Source organism: Drosophila erecta, unplaced genomic scaffold (assembly GCF_003286155.1).
Source record: "Drosophila erecta strain 14021-0224.00,06,07 unplaced genomic scaffold, DereRS2 tig00000055-arrow-pilon, whole genome shotgun sequence".
Taxonomy (NCBI): domain Eukaryota; kingdom Metazoa; phylum Arthropoda; class Insecta; order Diptera; family Drosophilidae; genus Drosophila; species Drosophila erecta.
The window spans coordinates 12,322,153-12,337,884 of record NW_020825200.1 but is presented as its reverse complement, the minus strand read 5'-3'; the positions used below and the strand labels follow the sequence as shown (position 1 = coordinate 12,337,884).

The 15,732-nt window shown below is 46.8% G+C and overlaps 4 protein-coding genes across 8 annotated transcripts; 3 read left to right on the top strand and 1 right to left on the bottom strand.

The window, feature by feature from the left end:
- The first annotated feature begins 140 nt into the window (after positions 1–140).
- On the top strand, positions 141–3,631 carry LOC6542492 (coatomer subunit beta'). Its single transcript, XM_001969593.3, has 4 exons — positions 141–615; positions 737–1,356; positions 1,419–2,001; positions 2,235–3,631. The coding sequence occupies exons 1-4, from the start codon at positions 261–263 to the stop codon at positions 3,416–3,418; spliced, it is 2,742 nt and encodes a 913-aa protein (XP_001969629.1). The 5' UTR covers positions 141–260; the 3' UTR covers positions 3,419–3,631.
- A 317-nt stretch (positions 3,632–3,948) lies between these two features.
- LOC6541535 (interferon-inducible double-stranded RNA-dependent protein kinase activator A homolog) lies at positions 3,949–7,310 on the top strand. 4 transcript variants are annotated; one of them, XM_015159463.2, is made up of 5 exons: positions 3,949–4,218; positions 4,334–5,099; positions 5,165–5,450; positions 6,201–6,338; positions 6,610–7,310. In XM_015159463.2, the coding sequence occupies exons 2-5, from the start codon at positions 4,378–4,380 to the stop codon at positions 6,853–6,855; spliced, it is 1,392 nt and encodes a 463-aa protein (XP_015014949.1). In that variant the 5' UTR covers positions 3,949–4,218; positions 4,334–4,377; the 3' UTR covers positions 6,856–7,310. The 4 variants fall into 4 exon arrangements, with proteins under 4 accessions (XP_015014949.1, XP_001969628.1, XP_015014950.1 ...); XM_001969592.3 differs by having other exon boundaries at positions 6,607–7,310; XM_015159464.2 differs by lacking the exon at positions 6,201–6,338.
- Positions 7,311–7,502: 192 nt separating this feature from the next.
- Positions 7,503–9,017, bottom strand: LOC6541766 (inhibitor of growth protein 5). 2 transcript variants are annotated; one of them, XM_015158941.2, is made up of 5 exons: positions 8,829–9,017; positions 8,409–8,765; positions 8,140–8,342; positions 7,754–7,912; positions 7,503–7,689 (listed from the first exon to the last, which is right to left on the bottom strand). In XM_015158941.2, the coding sequence occupies exons 1-5, from the start codon at positions 8,863–8,865 to the stop codon at positions 7,588–7,590; spliced, it is 858 nt and encodes a 285-aa protein (XP_015014427.1). In that variant the 5' UTR covers positions 8,866–9,017; the 3' UTR covers positions 7,503–7,587. The 2 variants fall into 2 exon arrangements, with proteins under 2 accessions (XP_015014427.1, XP_001969627.1); XM_001969591.3 differs by having other exon boundaries at positions 8,182–8,342.
- A 268-nt stretch (positions 9,018–9,285) lies between these two features.
- LOC6542730 (general transcription factor 3C polypeptide 1) lies at positions 9,286–15,633 on the top strand. The gene is made up of 7 exons (XM_001969590.3): positions 9,286–9,427; positions 9,486–10,038; positions 10,093–10,828; positions 10,893–11,912; positions 11,971–12,972; positions 13,031–14,397; positions 14,463–15,633. Exons 1-7 carry the CDS (start codon positions 9,343–9,345, stop codon positions 15,418–15,420), a joined length of 5,721 nt encoding a protein of 1,906 aa, XP_001969626.1. The 5' UTR covers positions 9,286–9,342; the 3' UTR covers positions 15,421–15,633.
- Positions 15,634–15,732: the final 99 nt, after the last annotated feature.

Here is a 15,732-nt window from a genome sequence, read left to right as displayed (position 1 = left end):
TGATTTACTAGTAATTTATTTCTCAATTTAACTGCAAGTTATTTAGTGTTAATTTAAAAATAGCCATATCCGAGGAGCTTGCAACTATCGATACGCCGATTGACAGCGCCTGTACGTGGCAGGCGACAACCCTATGCCAGCTCTGACACATTAACGAGGCGAAGAAGAAGAACATCGGAGGCAGCTAAAGAGTTTTTCTGGTCTCGCCGCAATTAATTAGTGTTTTCGCAGACAGCCGTAGTTTGCCCAAACCGTTGAAGATGCCTCTCAAACTAGACATCAAGCGTCGCCTGACGTCGCGCTCGGATCGGGTCAAGTGCGTCGATCTCCATCCGGCGGAGCCGTGGATGTTGTGCGCCCTGTACAATGGCCACGTACACATCATGAACTATGAGAATCAGCAAATGGTGAAGGACTTCGAAGTCTGCGACGTGCCTGTGCGCTCCGCCCGTTTCGTGGCACGCAAGAACTGGATCCTCACCGGCTCAGATGACATGCAAATCCGCGTATTTAACTATAACACCCTGGAGAAGGTGCACTCGTTCGAGGCGCACTCGGACTACCTGCGCTGCATTGCGGTGCATCCCACACAGCCGCTGGTGCTGACCAGTAGTGGTAAGTTGGCGGCGAAGTGGTGTGTCTACCATTTCGACACCCAATTCGTGTGTTTACCTTGCGCTCCAGCTGGGAAGTATGCTTCGATTTCGTGTCTTATTCCTGTTTCCCCTTTTTATAGATGACATGCTTATCAAGTTGTGGAACTGGGAAAAGATGTGGGCCTGCCAGCGTGTTTTTGAGGGCCACACCCACTACGTCATGCAGATCGTGTTTAACCCGAAGGACAACAACACCTTTGCCTCCGCCTCGCTGGACCGCACGGTAAAGGTGTGGCAGCTTGGCTCAAATTTTGCCAATTTTACGCTGGAAGGGCACGAGAAGGGTGTCAATTGTGTGGATTATTACCATGGCGGCGATAAGCCCTACTTGATTTCCGGTGCTGACGATCGCCTGGTTAAAATCTGGGATTACCAGAACAAGACCTGTGTGCAGACCTTGGAGGGGCATGCTCAGAATATCTCAGCTGTCTGTTTCCACCCAGAATTGCCCATAGTGTTGACTGGCTCGGAGGATGGCACGGTTCGCATTTGGCACTCGGGCACCTATCGACTAGAGACCTGCCTTAACTACGGATTTGAGCGGGTGTGGACTATTTCCAGCATGCGCGGCACAAATAACGTGGCTCTGGGCTACGACGAAGGTTCCATTATTATTAAGGTGGGCCGCGAGGAGCCAGCAATGTCTATGGACGTGGTGGGAGGCAAGATCATTTGGGCCAAGCACTCTGAAATGCAGCAGGTAGTTAAACAATTTAAATTTACTTTTGGCCTTGTTTTTAACTTTGTTCTTTCACTTTAAAGGTCAATCTGAAGACTATTGCTGATGGCACAGAGATCAAGGATGGTGAGCGCTTGCCCGTGGCCGTCAAGGATATGGGCGCCTGCGAGATCTACCCGCAGACCATTGCTCACAATCCGAACGGACGTTTCGTTGTGGTATGCGGCGATGGCGAGTACATCATCTACACATCGATGGCCCTGAGAAATAAGGCATTCGGGTCCGCCCAAGAATTTGTGTGGGCCCTTGAGAGCAACGAGTACGCTATCAGGGAGAACAACGGCACCGTTCGACTGTTTCGAAACTTTAAGGAGCGTAAGAGTTTTACTCCAGAGTACGGAGCCGAGAGCATCTACGGTGGCTACTATTTTGGTGTAAAAACCTCCTCCGGATTGGCCTTCTATGACTGGGAGACGTTGCAGCTGGTGAGGCGCATCGAGGTGCAGCCAAAGAACGTGTTCTGGAACGAGAGTGGCAGTCTGGTCTGCTTGGCCACAGATGACTCCTACTTTGTCTTGGGAGTGGACACTGCCCAGGTGGCAAATGCCGTAGAAACCAAGGAGGGACTGGAAGATGATGGTGTGGAGAGCGCCTTCAATGTGTTGGGTATGTTGATATCTTTTATCTAATATCTTATCTTTAGAATACGTGTCTCAAACGCGATATTTAATATGAGCTTCAGCTTTCAATTTTCCAATTGAGCGTACAATTTTAAGTATCATGTATATTTCATCATGAGAGCAACCTATTTTAAATTTAAATTTACAAATATGTTTTCATTTACCACCACCTGATATTAAGTAAAGTTAATTGTATTGTATTATTCCATTTTGTTGCAGGCGAGGTTTCGGAGTGCGTCAAAACAGGCCTTTGGGTGGGAGACTGTTTCATCTATACCAACTCGGTGAACCGCATCAATTACTACGTGGGCGGCGAGATTGTGACCGTATCCCACTTGGACCGCACAATGTATCTGCTGGGCTACGTGCCCAAGGACAATCGTATTTACCTCGGCGATAAGGAGTTGAACGTGATCAGTTTTTGCCTGCAGCTGTCCGTGCTGGAGTACCAGACGGCGGTGATGCGAAGAGACTTTGAGCGCGCAGACGTTGTGCTGCCGACCATTCCCAAGGAGCACCGCACTCGGGTTGCACATTTTCTGGAGAAACAGGGCTTTAAGTCGCAGGCTCTGCAAGTCTCTACCGATGCTGACCATAAGTTTGACTTGGCCTTACAAATCGGGGAATTGGAAATCGCTTTAAAGCTGGCACGTGAGTCGGAGAACTCCCAGAAGTGGTCCCAGCTGGCAGATGTGGCGGCGAGCAAGAACAACATGGATCTGGTAAAAGAGTGCATGCAGAAGGCAAACGACTTCAGCGGTCTTTTGCTGCTATCAACCGCTTCCGGCGATGCCCAGCTGCTCGAGGAGGTGGGTGCTGCTGGCTCGGCCCAGGGTAGGCACAACCTAGCCTTCCTGTCCGCTTTTCTGTGTTCGGACGTGGAACGCTGCTTGGAGATTCTCATTGAGACAAATCGCTTGCCAGAAGCAGCGTTCTTTGCCCGCACCTACCTGCCCAGCCAGATGTCAAAGATCGTCGAGCTTTGGCGCGAAAAGCTTGGAAAGGTCAACGAGAAGGCGGGCCAGTCACTGGCCGATCCGGCACAGTATACAAATCTCTTTCCTGGCCTGGGAGATGCGCTGCGAGTGGAGCAGCATTTGCAGGAGGAGCGAGCTCGCAAGGCGCCGGCACGCCTGGCTGCGCATCTTCCCCTGAACAGCGAACGTCATCCTCTGCAAGAACTACTTGCCGCCGAGCAGGGTTTCGCCGGGCAGTTGGAGGAGAAGGTGAAGCCAGCTTTCGTTCCCGCTCAAGCTGCTGTTTCTAGCAGCCAGGTGGCCGAGCCTACATCTGCTGCGGATGACGACGATGACCTGGACTTGGAAATAGATGGAATCACGTTGGATGATAATATTGATACGACAGATGTGAACCTTGATGATGATTTTCTAAGCGACGATTAGGAGGGAAGATCAGAGCCAGGTCTAGGATACCATTTAAACTATCGTTTACTGCTACGGGAGTCCCATATTTCGTGCATTTCGAGCCACAGAATTCCGCGCATACATTCACATTTGATTTGATTGAATGTTGTTTAAATATATATCTATTAATATTATGTACAACAGTAATGGAGCAAACACTGCAATAAATACTTATACAACAATTTCAAATAAGGAGGGATTCTATCTATAAGGCAATTCCACGATATCGATTGTAGTCTTATTTTATATCGATACCACTTTACAATACCTTTATTTTTGCTAGTCTGTAATGATGGACTTAAAACTTACGTTTTGAAAGAGTTAAATTAGTATTCATTTTTGTAATGTTTTGTTTTTATTAATAAAATTAGCAATAAGTCTTTTTTTATTTTTAATTAAAAAAGGGTAGTGCTAAAACTGTGTAATTGTGTTGCCCACGGTATACTTAAAAAAAAAAAAAACATTTTTTCTAAAACGTGGGAGTGACAGTTGTAGGCGTGTCAAACGGACATCGTCAGATCGACTCAAGAATATACACATTTACTTAACGCTTCCATATACCTGTTACATACTTTTCAAAGAATCTAGTATACCTTCAAGAAGCGGGTACAATAAGTAGGCAATCCAAAAAAAGTCTGGCAACCACGACCATCAGTAACATACATACAAATCGTGTGTGCGTCTGGATTTTGCTGTATTTTTTATTTAAGAATGAATTATTAACTAACCATTAATAAATTATTATTAAATAAAAAACAGTTAAAAACCGCGAATCAAGCGTGAGTACTCCCCGAATATCGCCGAGAACGTGAGCTGGAGTAGACTACTTTTCGCCCGCTTTCGTCGGTGATGTATCGATTTTTTAGCCAAATATTACCCCGAAATTTCAAACAGATACACACCGAGTCCTCCGAAAAACCGTGCGAAACAAGAACACCATGGACCAGGAGAACTTCCACGGGCACAACTTGTCGCAGCATCTACAGAACATTCACATCCAGCAGCACCAGGCGCCTCCGAATCCTGTGCAGACGGGATTTGCTCCACGGCGGCACTATGAGAACCTTGGCGGCCTGGGCAATGGCAATGCCGTTAGTGGAAGTCCGGTGAAGAGTGCTCCTCTGGGGCAGCGACATGTGAAGATCAAGAAGGAGAAGGTATCTGCCCAGGTTGCGCAGCTGCCACAGTCGGGTCAGATGCTGTTGGATCTCGGTGATCCCTCCTTGGCGGGCGGATCGGGTTTACAATGTGGAGCCGGCCTAATGGGCGGAATAATGCCCAGCGACGAGGCCTTGAAGTTCGTCAGCGAGACGGACGCCAATGGACTGGCCATGAAGACGCCCGTCAGCATTCTGCAGGAGTTGCTCAGCCGGCGCGGTATTACGCCGGGCTATGAGCTTGTCCAGATCGAAGGCGCCATACACGAGCCGACCTTCCGGTTTCGCGTGTCCTTTAAGGACAAGGATACGCCTTTCACGGCCATGGGTGCAGGACGCTCGAAAAAGGAGGCCAAGCATGCGGCGGCCCGTGCGCTCATCGACAAGCTGATCGGCGCGCAGCTGCCGGAATCGCCTAGCAGCTCCGCTGGTCCGTCGGTGACTGGGCTCACGGTCGCCGGAAGTGGCGGAGACGGCAATGCCAATGCCACTGGTGGAGGAGAGTGAGTGGTTGTGCTATTGATGTGTTATTCAACGTTTCCTAAATGCTTGTTCTATGTCATTGCAGTGCCGGCGACAAGATAGTCGGTAATCCTATTGGCTGGCTGCAGGAAATGTGCATGCAACGGCGATGGCCACCACCGTCGTATGAAACGGAAACGGAAGTGGGCCTGCCCCACGAGCGGCTTTTTACGATCGCCTGCTCGATACTCAACTACCGCGAGATGGGCAAGGGCAAAAGCAAGAAGATAGCTAAGCGCTTGGCCGCCCACCGCATGTGGATGCGGCTGCAGGAGACGCCCATCGATTCGGGCAAGATCAGCGACAGCATCTGCGGCGAGTTGGAGGGCGAAGTGAGTATCATTGAAGACAGCGGTCGTTACGTGCAAATCCCTAAAGAATTCGAGTTGATAGAGATCTAACCGAGAGGCAATTCTCAAATTTTTTTTTATGAATTCTTACGCATGCAGTCACACTGTGATTCCAATTTAATTGGTTGCGGACTGTCTTAGTTTAAATATTTATGTTAAAATTGATTTACCAAATATATATACTTGGTAGTTATTAAATATAAGTGTAAAAGTTTGTCCTCATCCTTCCTAAAAAGAAGAAAAACTGTAGATCGTTTGGAAAAATCCTCATTTGTAATAATCCGTGTAAATTGTTGCTTTGTCACCCCAATTATTTTAGAATTTTCGATCTTAGCTTTGACTAATACTCTTTAAATAAGTGCCTAGCTACAGTTTTAATACTAAAACAACTCTTATAATGTACAAACCGACATTGGTTATGGCTCTTGTTTTTATAACCAGTTATTTTGCCATAATTATACATATAATTAACAACATGCTTAAACCTGATTTTTATTTGTGGTTTTAGTTAAGATACAATTTATGGTTTATTTTGCTTTTCCTATTCGCAAAGCTTTTTATTTCTGTATGATTTGATTTAATTGTTCCTCGAAATTGTGGTTGTTTTATAGCAAGAGCACTTTTTCTACACAAAAACGATATATTTCAACTCACCATTGACGTTGGTGATTTCATATGTGTGCCAAATGCAATGGAGAAAAGAAACCAACAACTTTGCGCTCTTATTTACAGCCCCGCAGTAGCGAAAATTATTATGGTGAATTGAAAGATATCTCAGTGCCGACACTGACCACGCAGCACAGTAACAAAGTATCCCAGTTCCATAAGACCCTGAAAAATGCAACTGGCAAAAAACTGCTTAAGTTACAGGTAAATTTCACTCCAACAACACATTTTATTTGAAGTTAAACTAAATCCAGGGTTAATCTATTCATCTAGAACATATTCCAAAACAAAACCTCAAATCTAATTTTCATACTGGAACTAGCTTTCATTTTTGGCTTACATTCCTTAAACGTTTTCACTATTATTATAAAAATGATGTTCCTTGAAAGTTCAAATTTAGTTTATCTAATATAGATATGATTAAATTCCAGTTCAATGGGACTATGCTAATTCGACGATGTTTTGTTTTCAGAAGACTTGCCTAAAGAGCAACAAGATCGATTACATCAAGCTGCTGGGCGAAATCGCTACGGAGAACCAGTTCGAGGTGACCTACGTTGACATAGAGGAGAAGACCTTCTCTGGCCAGTTCCAGTGTCTGGTTCAGCTGTCCACGCTGCCCGTTGGCGTTTGCCACGGTAGTGGACCGACAGCCGCCGATGCCCAGCGGCATGCCGCCCAGAATGCCCTCGAGTACTTGAAGATCATGACCAAGAAGTAAGGCCTGCCAACTGCATAGCAAAATCTGAACGCACACCACGATTACGAGTATTTGAGATGAGCGATTATGGATACGACTGCACATGTCTAAAAGCTTTTTTCATTTCTGGAACGCGGTTACAGCATCACTTTTTGGCTCAATGCAGTGCCGATATTATGTATGTTTTGTTTGTTTTTTTCACCGATTCCTTTGATTAGGCAGTTGAATTTGTTCACTATATATGTAAATGTTCATATATGTACTACACTTAACAACGTATGTACGCTTGCATATACAGACAAGTGTGTAATCTATATTGGAATCTATTAGTCGCTTTTAAATTCTGTAAAATCCAAAAAGTCACATAAAACCCGAATAAATCCAATGAAACTAGCTAACTAGGTTAAGGTAGATTGCCTGTTGGTTTGCGGAGGTAAAAAGGCTTATGAATATAATCGGATTTTGGTAATCGCTAATTTTGCAGTTTTCTTTCATTTAATCGGGAGATGTCTGAATTTTTCTAAAAAACTTTGATATGTATGATCGGATTAAAGGGAATGTCTTGAATTAATTACAAATTTAAGAATTATTCTATGTAAAGCTAGGGAATTATATAAATATAATATCATGCTATTAAGCTTCAAATTAGTTAGAAAATAAATTGACAATATTAGTGAATTGCCTTGGCTTTATTTAAATAGGTAAATTTGTGCTTAATCTAGTACTATTCTAAGTTATCCTAAAGGATTGCATCTATTTCTTCTTTCGGTCCTGCGTACACTTGGGACAGAACCACTTGCCTTTAGGCTTTGTGGTTAGGCCGACGCATGCGAAGTGGAACCACTCAATGGGGCACTAAAAATGGTTGTGTGAAAACAGTTACAACTGACCACAGAGTACATATAAATCGGATACTTACGTCGGGATTGTCGCAGCCAATCATCTCCCCATAGGAAACCTGGTGACATAGGCAATATGTGGGCTCATTGGGGTCGACGGGCATGTCCATAACGTCGCTGGGATGAGTTGCCGCCGTGTGGCACGATTCCTTCTCAGAGTCATCAACCTCGACGGTTTTCTAAGTGGATATGTTAAAAAAAATGCGTAAGAATGGTTGTTTAGACGATAGTGGAGGCATGCAGATAGTGAAAATGCAAACGATATGGAAGACAATGGATAATGCAGGATTTCTATGGGTATAATCTACAAAAGTTTAGAGTATTCTATACAGGACCAACCAAAACTGGGAAACAGTAAACATACTAAAGTTCTAACAATGTATAGATGAGAATGTGAATGGTTTACCTTTTGTGCGCCCCCCTTGCGAGTTTCTTTTTCTTGATTTACCTTGGACTTTTTCTTTTTGGTACCTTGCCCGGCATTGCTGCTCGAATTTACACTTGAATTGGCGTTAGATTGGTTATTGCCTCGCCCAGCTTCCTCATCTGAGGATGCGGACTTTTTCTTTTTGCCCGTCGTCTTGCTGTCCTTGGTCTTTTTACGACCTTCTGCAGAAAGGAATCGAATAAAAGGGGTCAGCTCATTGAAGAAGAGATACTTTGGAGCAGTCTTACTCTTGGCCACCACTTCCTCGGATTTGGCACGCGTGGATGAGGCCTTCTCCTGGATCTCACCCTCAAAGCGGGCTAAATCGTTGTCCAGTCGCCGGATCTGCTTGTCCACTAGTTCGTAGGTCTGGATGGCCAGCTGCACCTTGTCGTCGCTATACTCCTTGGCCTTTCCGAATAGCGCCTTGATGTCCTCCTGGCGCTCCCTCCTCTCCTCCTCGCTCATGGCGCCGTTCTCGCCCAGCTTCCGCATAAAGTCCTTGGCATGGCTATCTATGCTTTTCATCGCTGTTTGTGCTCGATCGTCCAGTTTTCGCATCAGTTTAAAATTTCTCTCCAGCTCCGTTGGCAGACTTTCCAATCCTATTTGTAAATAGTGAAAAATATATGTTTTCGAGAGATATTTATGTTTCACGATATTCCTACCATCCAAATAGTTCTCTAGGTATATAGCCGAAGACATTTTCGGTGTAAAATATGGTATTCGACAAAGAATTTCGAGTGCTTAGACAAAATTCCAGAGTCTGTTTACGTCTGTTTTTGTACTACATGGGCTATTTAGAGATGACAACTCGCTCTCTTAATTGTCAGAGTAATCGATAACTTTACAGTGGCTTATAGCAGAACGCACTAAATTTGGGCAGCTTAGAGTAATAATAATAATAATAAGTTATAATATTAACTAAAATAATAATGAATTAAAATAATAATATTATTAAATAACTAATAAGAAAAAAAGAAATATTTGAAAACTAAAAAGCATTTGCAATTTCGTAATTGATAAACTTTGAAAAACCGATACCAACAACTCAGCAACAGCTGGTTTGGTGCGTCGTTACTAATTTGTGGTGGTTGGCAACTCTACCTCTTGAAGACTACCAGACAAAATCGCACTAAATTGTTTTGATAAGTCTTATTAAGGTTAAATCAAGTTTTTATAATGAGTGCCAGTTCCGGAGGATCCTGGATTAACGCCATCTATGATGAGGTAGCCCTCGAGGGTTTGGAGGGGGTGACATTGCCCTGTAAGTGATTTCCATGCCCTTTACACTTCCAGCCAAAGTTATTTGTTTATTCTTTTAGATCTCTGGGACCTGCTGGCCAGGCGCCTGGACTTCTTTCCCGCTCCCCTGCCCGACCGCATTCGGGAGCAGACGTGGACCTTGCTGCTGCGCACTCCGCCCCACAAGATCGAGTTCTTTGAACTGCCGGCGGAAAGACCACTTATGCCGTACTATGATCGCCTCAACGACATTGACGAGCAGCTGGGATTGCCAGTGGTAGCCGAGCAGTGTCCCTACATGTTGTTCCCGGCCGCCTATGTGCAAGAGGGCGACATCAAGGGTAACTGCAACGACTTCAAGACCCGCAAGCCAATCTCTTCCAGCGAACTGATTTCTCTTAATGCCGCTCAAGCCACAGAACAGTGGGCTGGAAGGCTTGTAGTGGTGGCCTCTCAAGAGTTACGGGAGACTGCACTCACACCCGAAAGCCTCATGATGCCCAAGAATCTGCCACTGCCTAACTACATCTTCCTGGAGGCCATCGGACGGTCTAGGTACAGCGGACACACTACCGCAGGCCCTTGGTCTCTTATAAACTACAGCAAGGACACAGGAATTCTCTTCTACATCAAGTGAGTTTAAAGAGCTATAATTATATTTAACACCTAAAATTACATTCTTTACAGAAACAAGTTGATAAATCTGCAGCTAATTATTGCCCAGAACTATAACGAAATGAACAAGGGGCGCATCTTGGTCTCTTCGCTGCTGATGCTACCACGCTTTTACCGTATCTACAAGAACCACTCTCAGGAAAATCTTGAAAAGCTATACTTGGAAATAATGCGCACGCCAAGCCGCCAGGTACCTGTGACCGAAATTACCGAACTACTAGGCCGTCCTACCAATTTTAAGACGAAGAAGCTACTGGTGACCCACGCCTTTCGTAAGTTCTTCGAGACTAAGCAAGTGGAAAGACCCGTTGCCCCACTGACCAAGTCGGGAAAGCAGTCCAAAGCAACCACACGCAAGGTGACAGTGATACAGCTGCGCAATCCAAGTATGCAACTGAAGGACCTGTACAAGGATGACGAAAGCGAGGAGAATCAGGTATCCGAGTTCTTGGATCTGGGTCATTGCTTTCTTGATATGCCTCCAGAGGAGGAAGTTGTCCGCGCAGTGGCGAGATTCGGCAAACGGGGTCTTAATAGCAACGAGTTGTGCCATTACACTGGCATCAACGCCACCTCAATGCGACACTTTGTTAAGCGAGTAAAAAAGTATGGCCTGGTGAAAGAGTACTCGGAGCAGGTGGGAAAGAGCCGGCAGTTCCGCTTTGTGGCCGTGGGACACTTGGGGGACCTTACAAAAGAGGACGAGATCAAGAAAAAGGCACTGGAGATTAGGTGTAAGGATGAGCCGGTAAGTATTGAGATATTATAAAGGGGATTGTTCCTATATTTGTTTTTTTTACTATTTTACCTAGAATATTACCGAAAGCACTGATGTTCTGCTGAAGGACTTACCCGAGATCGTGACGAATGCCCGTCCCATAGCGTTCAAAATAAAGAAGACCCGAGCGGCCAATCAGACACAGCGCCAAATTAACCGCCAGAAAATGATTGTGCGCCAGATCGACCAGAATTGTCTTGTGCCATTGCCCCGGGTGTTAAGGTCGCTCCAGGAAACGGAGCGGCAGGCCGGCTTTAAAGATAGCCTTTGCCGCCGCTCCTTGATGCGCCTGCTTCGTCCTATGGTTGAGGAAAATGTTATAAACGTGTTCGAGATCACCCTCCACTACAATCAGCGGGTTCGCGTCTACCGTTTCGCCACGCACCCGAAGATCGGGCTTGACCACGCGGTCATGAAACGCGAGATTGTCAAGCTCAAGAGTAACTTCCACTTGATCACTGAGGAGCGCTTAAAGCGGCCATCACAGATGCCTCTTAAGGAGCGCAAGGAAGTACTCGCTCGTCGAAAACTGGAGCCGGAGCGTTCAAATGTGGTGTTCAAGACGCAGGCGCCCAAACTTCTGCTGGCGAGGACATTGCACGAGTTCCTCTACTATTTGCACCATGAGCTGTCGCCGGTACAGAAGCCCCTACCGATGACCGCCGAACTTGTGCAGCAATGGCAGAAGTCAGAACCGGCGCTGCAACCGCGCCAGTTCTTCGATGAGTGGCAGGCGGATGAAGTAAAGGTGCAGCCCTACTCTAAGGACATAGGCTGGCGCACCTTTATACCGCCGTTGCCGCGCTACGTAGACAAACCATCTGGCTGGCTATACTTCATGGATGCCATGGACCGAATGCCGCTCTCGCTCTTTATGCGCATTTGTCGCATCGAGCGTGAAGCCAGCGATGAGTTGCGCCTACAGCTTCAGCATCCAATCCGTCAACACTACCTGCTTTCCCAGCTCAATCTGGAGACCATTGTGCCACGTCTGAAGTTGCAGCAGCTTTACGTGGGCACTCTACGACTTCTTAACAATATGGGTCTGATCCAGGTTGGAAATTGTATTATTCTTTCGCTTAACTCCACTTATTAAAATTATTCGTGTTTAGGTAAGCGAGCAAAAGTTAGGTCGGGACTCCCTGCACCGCTGGGTGTTCCTGAATCAGCGAACCAGTTTGCTGGATACAACTTCCAGCACTGAACACAACTACATGCAAGTGAGCGCGGATCGCTCATATACAAAGCTTAACTTCGAGTTCTCCAGCGTGGAACAACTGGGCAACTACTGGGCCAAGTTGCAGCACATCTGCATTTACACGAAGCTGGGATACCGCAAATCGTTAAGCACGCAGAGAAGTATTCCGGCGCGCTTGAAGGTCCTAGTCTTCCAGCCTACGGTGGAGTTCAATCAGGCCATTGAGCTTGACAACGGAACAGTTCCTGGAGATCACCTCGGAGCCGCTGGATTGAGCTCCCATTTGTTTGCCCATCAGTTTCGCCACTGGTCGTGGGTGCAGCGCCAGAATGGTGGAAAGTCAAATGCAGCAAGGGAAAAGGCAAAGAGAACAGTCCGGAAGCGAGCTGTAATTACGCGCCTGAAGATTGGTCCCCGACTAGCGGTACGCAAAGCACGCGAGCTATCTTCCGGCAAAACATTAAAGAAGTCCTCCGGCCCCCGAGACGATATTGACCGGGATGCGCTGCGGAATATGCGAACATTGCGCGTCAAATGGGCGCCAGAGGAAGATCGTTTGCTGAAGATGGGCCGGGCCGTCTACATGTTCATTGATGCACCAACAATGACCTTGGCCTTGTGCGACCTGGCAGTCGTCTGTCGCGATTTGATTCGCCGCTGGCTGGGCATCTGCAACAAGACAACGCAGGCCTGCGTGCGCCGCGTTCAGTTTATGGTGAAGATGAAGCGCGACATACCGGACGTTCCCAGCTGGATCTACGCAATGCAAACGCAGCCACAGTTCACCACTGTGTACAACGAACTATTTCTGAGCCAGCTGAAGCGGGATTATCCCAACAAGACCGATTTTCAAAGCGCGCTGATGACTCACTTTGCCCTTATGATGGCCAAACTGCAGCGAATGATCGCGAAATCTGTAAGTTAAATACAAGAAGCACCTGTTGTACGTATACTTAAATCTTTCTCATATCTAGCAAGGATCTGTTAGTCGCCAGTTTTTGCTGCCCGACTCCTTGGATGCCTTTGGTAGCCAACTACGCGAGTGTCGATCGGCGCACGAGGAGCAGCAACTACTTTTCCAGGACCCCGCTTCGGAGACGGATCTACAGGTGGCCGTAGCTCATGGCGTGTTGCACAGCAACATCTGCTGTGCCAAGGACAAGACGCTGCTAAACCTGCAAACTTTCGAGATCTACAAGCACTTCTCCGAGGAAGTGCTAAACTCAGCCTTCAATAAAGCGCGCGCAGATTCGTTGCTAGTTGCGGTGAAGAGGCGAAACATTCAGTCAGCTGCCAGCCGCCAAATCTCTGGACCTGGTCATTTGTTGAGCTCAAAGTACAAGTACCGCCTAATCTACACCAAGCTGACGCACTTCCTCTACGACAGCTTCTTTGCTTTGGACCAGAAGCTGCGGGCAGACCAGGAGCAGCAGCTATCCTCGCCACATTTCGGCCAACTCTTAGTGATCGGCGAGTGGCTGTTGGAAAACAGGCTACGTCTTTCACTACAACTTCCCACAAATATCCTGACCGTAGACACTACCACCGTGGGCAGGCAGAGTGGTTGCCACTCAGATCGAATTCTGGATCATTACAGCTGCATCTTCGACAACGCCCCACAAACCGAGTACTCTAAGCGTTTGGAGGGTGAGTGCAGTGGACGCCAAGCGTCGCGTGTGCGATTTCATCCGGCCAACCTGAGCTTTCGACTCCCAACTAGTGTTTATAATCAGCTCTCCAAACTGCAGTTGCGTGCTATGCATTTCTTCTGTGCATTAGATGCCTTGGGTGAGGCCATCACTTTAAGTCAGTCGCGTTTGGAGCAGTTCGACTGCCCCTTCGCCAACTGTATTATGCGCAGTGGCAACTATTTAAACGCCGTCGAGCGGATTGCCCACGAGCAGCGACCCATTCTCCGGCAACTGGTGGCCGATGCTTTACCATCGCAGCAGTTTGTGCTGGAATCGCATCCAGCGGGAACACCCCTCACAGTGACTAACGCGATTCTTCTGCCGTTTGCCCAGCAACTGGAGGCGTTCTGGCGACAAAGACAACAAACGACAGAGCTTAAGGATCTGGGCAAGACGCTAGCGGAACGAACACAACACAAGCTCACCGACTGGCGTTCCATTTGCGCTGAGCTGCTTGACGATGAGCCACATGCATGGGAGGCGGATCGTGTTCAGGAGTACGAACCCGCACTAAACAAGGAAGAGCGTGCCCGAGCGCAGGATGTGTTTGTAGTTCACTTACCCACAATTGGAATGAAGGTTATTGAGCAGCCAGAAACAAAGCAGGCAATTGACAGCCTGCGTACTTCAGTCCTCGACAAGGTCCTTAAGTATGTCTCAACTAGAATCTTTCTTGGGTTATTAGCCCTAACCATTTTTTTTTGTTTACTTACAGAACTGCCTACTGGCAGTACACGGAGAACAGCTTTGAAAGCCTTACGCCTAAACTGCACGAGAGTGGATTCGATGACCGTAAAATCCGCCACATGGAAGACATACTCAACCACATCGAAAAGCATTCCCTCGGTGTGAAGGGCCTGGAGTTGAGGAGTATATTTCCCGTGGGAGATTTCCTGTTGGAAACTCTTCATCTACTAGCTGACCACAATCTTATCAAGCGAGTGGGCATAGTTAGTGTCATGTATGTTCATAAAAACCACATCCGCAATTGGGTGGTGCACACGTTCCACATCAAGAGATTGGAGCGAGAAAAAGTGCAGCCCATGGTGGCGGCGGCACCTGGAACACTCCTAGCCGTCGTTGGTCACAAGCGCAAATTGGAGGCTCAGGAGACGGCTACCTCTGTTCCAGAAAAGAGGGTGAAACTCATGGAGCAACTAAGCACAGAGAGTGAGAGTGACGAGGCGGGAGGATCCGCTGCCAAGCGGCCAAAGAGGAATACACGAAAGGAACCCTCCATCGAAGTGGCTAATAGCACGCTGGAGGCTTCACGGGATGCAATTGCCATGCGCCCGCAGCCTTGGATCCGGGTAAATGCATCCCTCAATCGACGCGTCCTCGATCGCTGGCTGGGCGCCGTTCTCAGCGAGTGCATCTCTCGCGTCGGCTGCACCGTGCATAGCTTGTTTCTCAGGTTCTTGCACTTGGTGCCTGTGGACGTCATGTTCCTGCTGGAGCTCCTGCACGATCTCGGTTGCATACAATTAATGGAGATGCGACCTCACAAAGTGCACGTGGAATCGCTGCTGGATGATGAACATGAAGACGGTGACGAGCAGCCAGTCACGGAGCTCTACGATCCCTTGCAAACCTACGTTCAAGTGCATGGCAATGCTATAGGCAGGCTCACAAACTTTATTGGCCTAAAAAAATACAGTACTGAATTTATTTAGGGATCGCTCATTGATTAACTTGTCAAGACTACTTTAGGATGCACTAATATAATGACTTATCTCACATTGCAAGACAAATTTCAATTATTCACATTTTCTACAAAATATTAAACGGAATCATCGTAATTATGGTGGAAACCGGAATCGATAAGTATTTAAGTGGTTATATCCTATTAATTTTGTATGTTTCATAAATAAATGTAAGAAAACTAACTGCTGTGGAGCTATCGTGGTTTGTGCTTTTAATAAAGTAATTTTTTAATACGCAATTTTGGGAACTGCAAATATTTTTTCCGCGACCTTTAAACCACA

What these genes read in the sequence shown, in the direction of transcription:
- LOC6542492 (XM_001969593.3), top strand. Translation starts at nt 261, where the DNA reads ATGCCTCTCAAACTAGACATCAAGCGTCGCCTGACGTCGCGCTCGGAT. An exon ending in AGCACTCTGAAATGCAGCAG is followed by an intron (nt 1,357 to 1,418) that starts GTAGTTAAACAA and finishes TTCACTTTAAAG; the next exon opens with GTCAATCTGAAGACTATTGC. An exon ending in GAGCGCCTTCAATGTGTTGG is followed by an intron (nt 2,002 to 2,234) that starts GTATGTTGATAT and finishes ATTTTGTTGCAG; the next exon opens with GCGAGGTTTCGGAGTGCGTC.
- LOC6541535 (XM_001969592.3), top strand. Translation starts at nt 4,378, where the DNA reads ATGGACCAGGAGAACTTCCACGGGCACAACTTGTCGCAGCATCTACAG. An exon ending in GCGGCGAGTTGGAGGGCGAA is followed by an intron (nt 5,451 to 6,200) that starts GTGAGTATCATT and finishes TCTTATTTACAG; the next exon opens with CCCCGCAGTAGCGAAAATTA. An exon ending in AAAAACTGCTTAAGTTACAG is followed by an intron (nt 6,339 to 6,606) that starts GTAAATTTCACT and finishes TTTTGTTTTCAG; the next exon opens with AAGACTTGCCTAAAGAGCAA.
- LOC6541766 (XM_015158941.2), bottom strand. Translation starts at nt 8,865, where the DNA reads ATGTCTTCGGCTATATACCTAGAGAACTATTTGGATG. An exon ending in CGAGGAAGTGGTGGCCAAGA is followed by an intron (nt 8,343 to 8,408) that starts GTAAGACTGCTC and finishes TCCTTTCTGCAG; the next exon opens with AAGGTCGTAAAAAGACCAAG. An exon ending in GCAAGGGGGGCGCACAAAAG is followed by an intron (nt 7,913 to 8,139) that starts GTAAACCATTCA and finishes ATATCCACTTAG; the next exon opens with AAAACCGTCGAGGTTGATGA.
- LOC6542730 (XM_001969590.3), top strand. Translation starts at nt 9,343, where the DNA reads ATGAGTGCCAGTTCCGGAGGATCCTGGATTAACGCCATCTATGATGAG. An exon ending in GGAGGGGGTGACATTGCCCT is followed by an intron (nt 9,428 to 9,485) that starts GTAAGTGATTTC and finishes TTATTCTTTTAG; the next exon opens with ATCTCTGGGACCTGCTGGCC. An exon ending in AGCGAATGATCGCGAAATCT is followed by an intron (nt 12,973 to 13,030) that starts GTAAGTTAAATA and finishes TCTCATATCTAG; the next exon opens with CAAGGATCTGTTAGTCGCCA.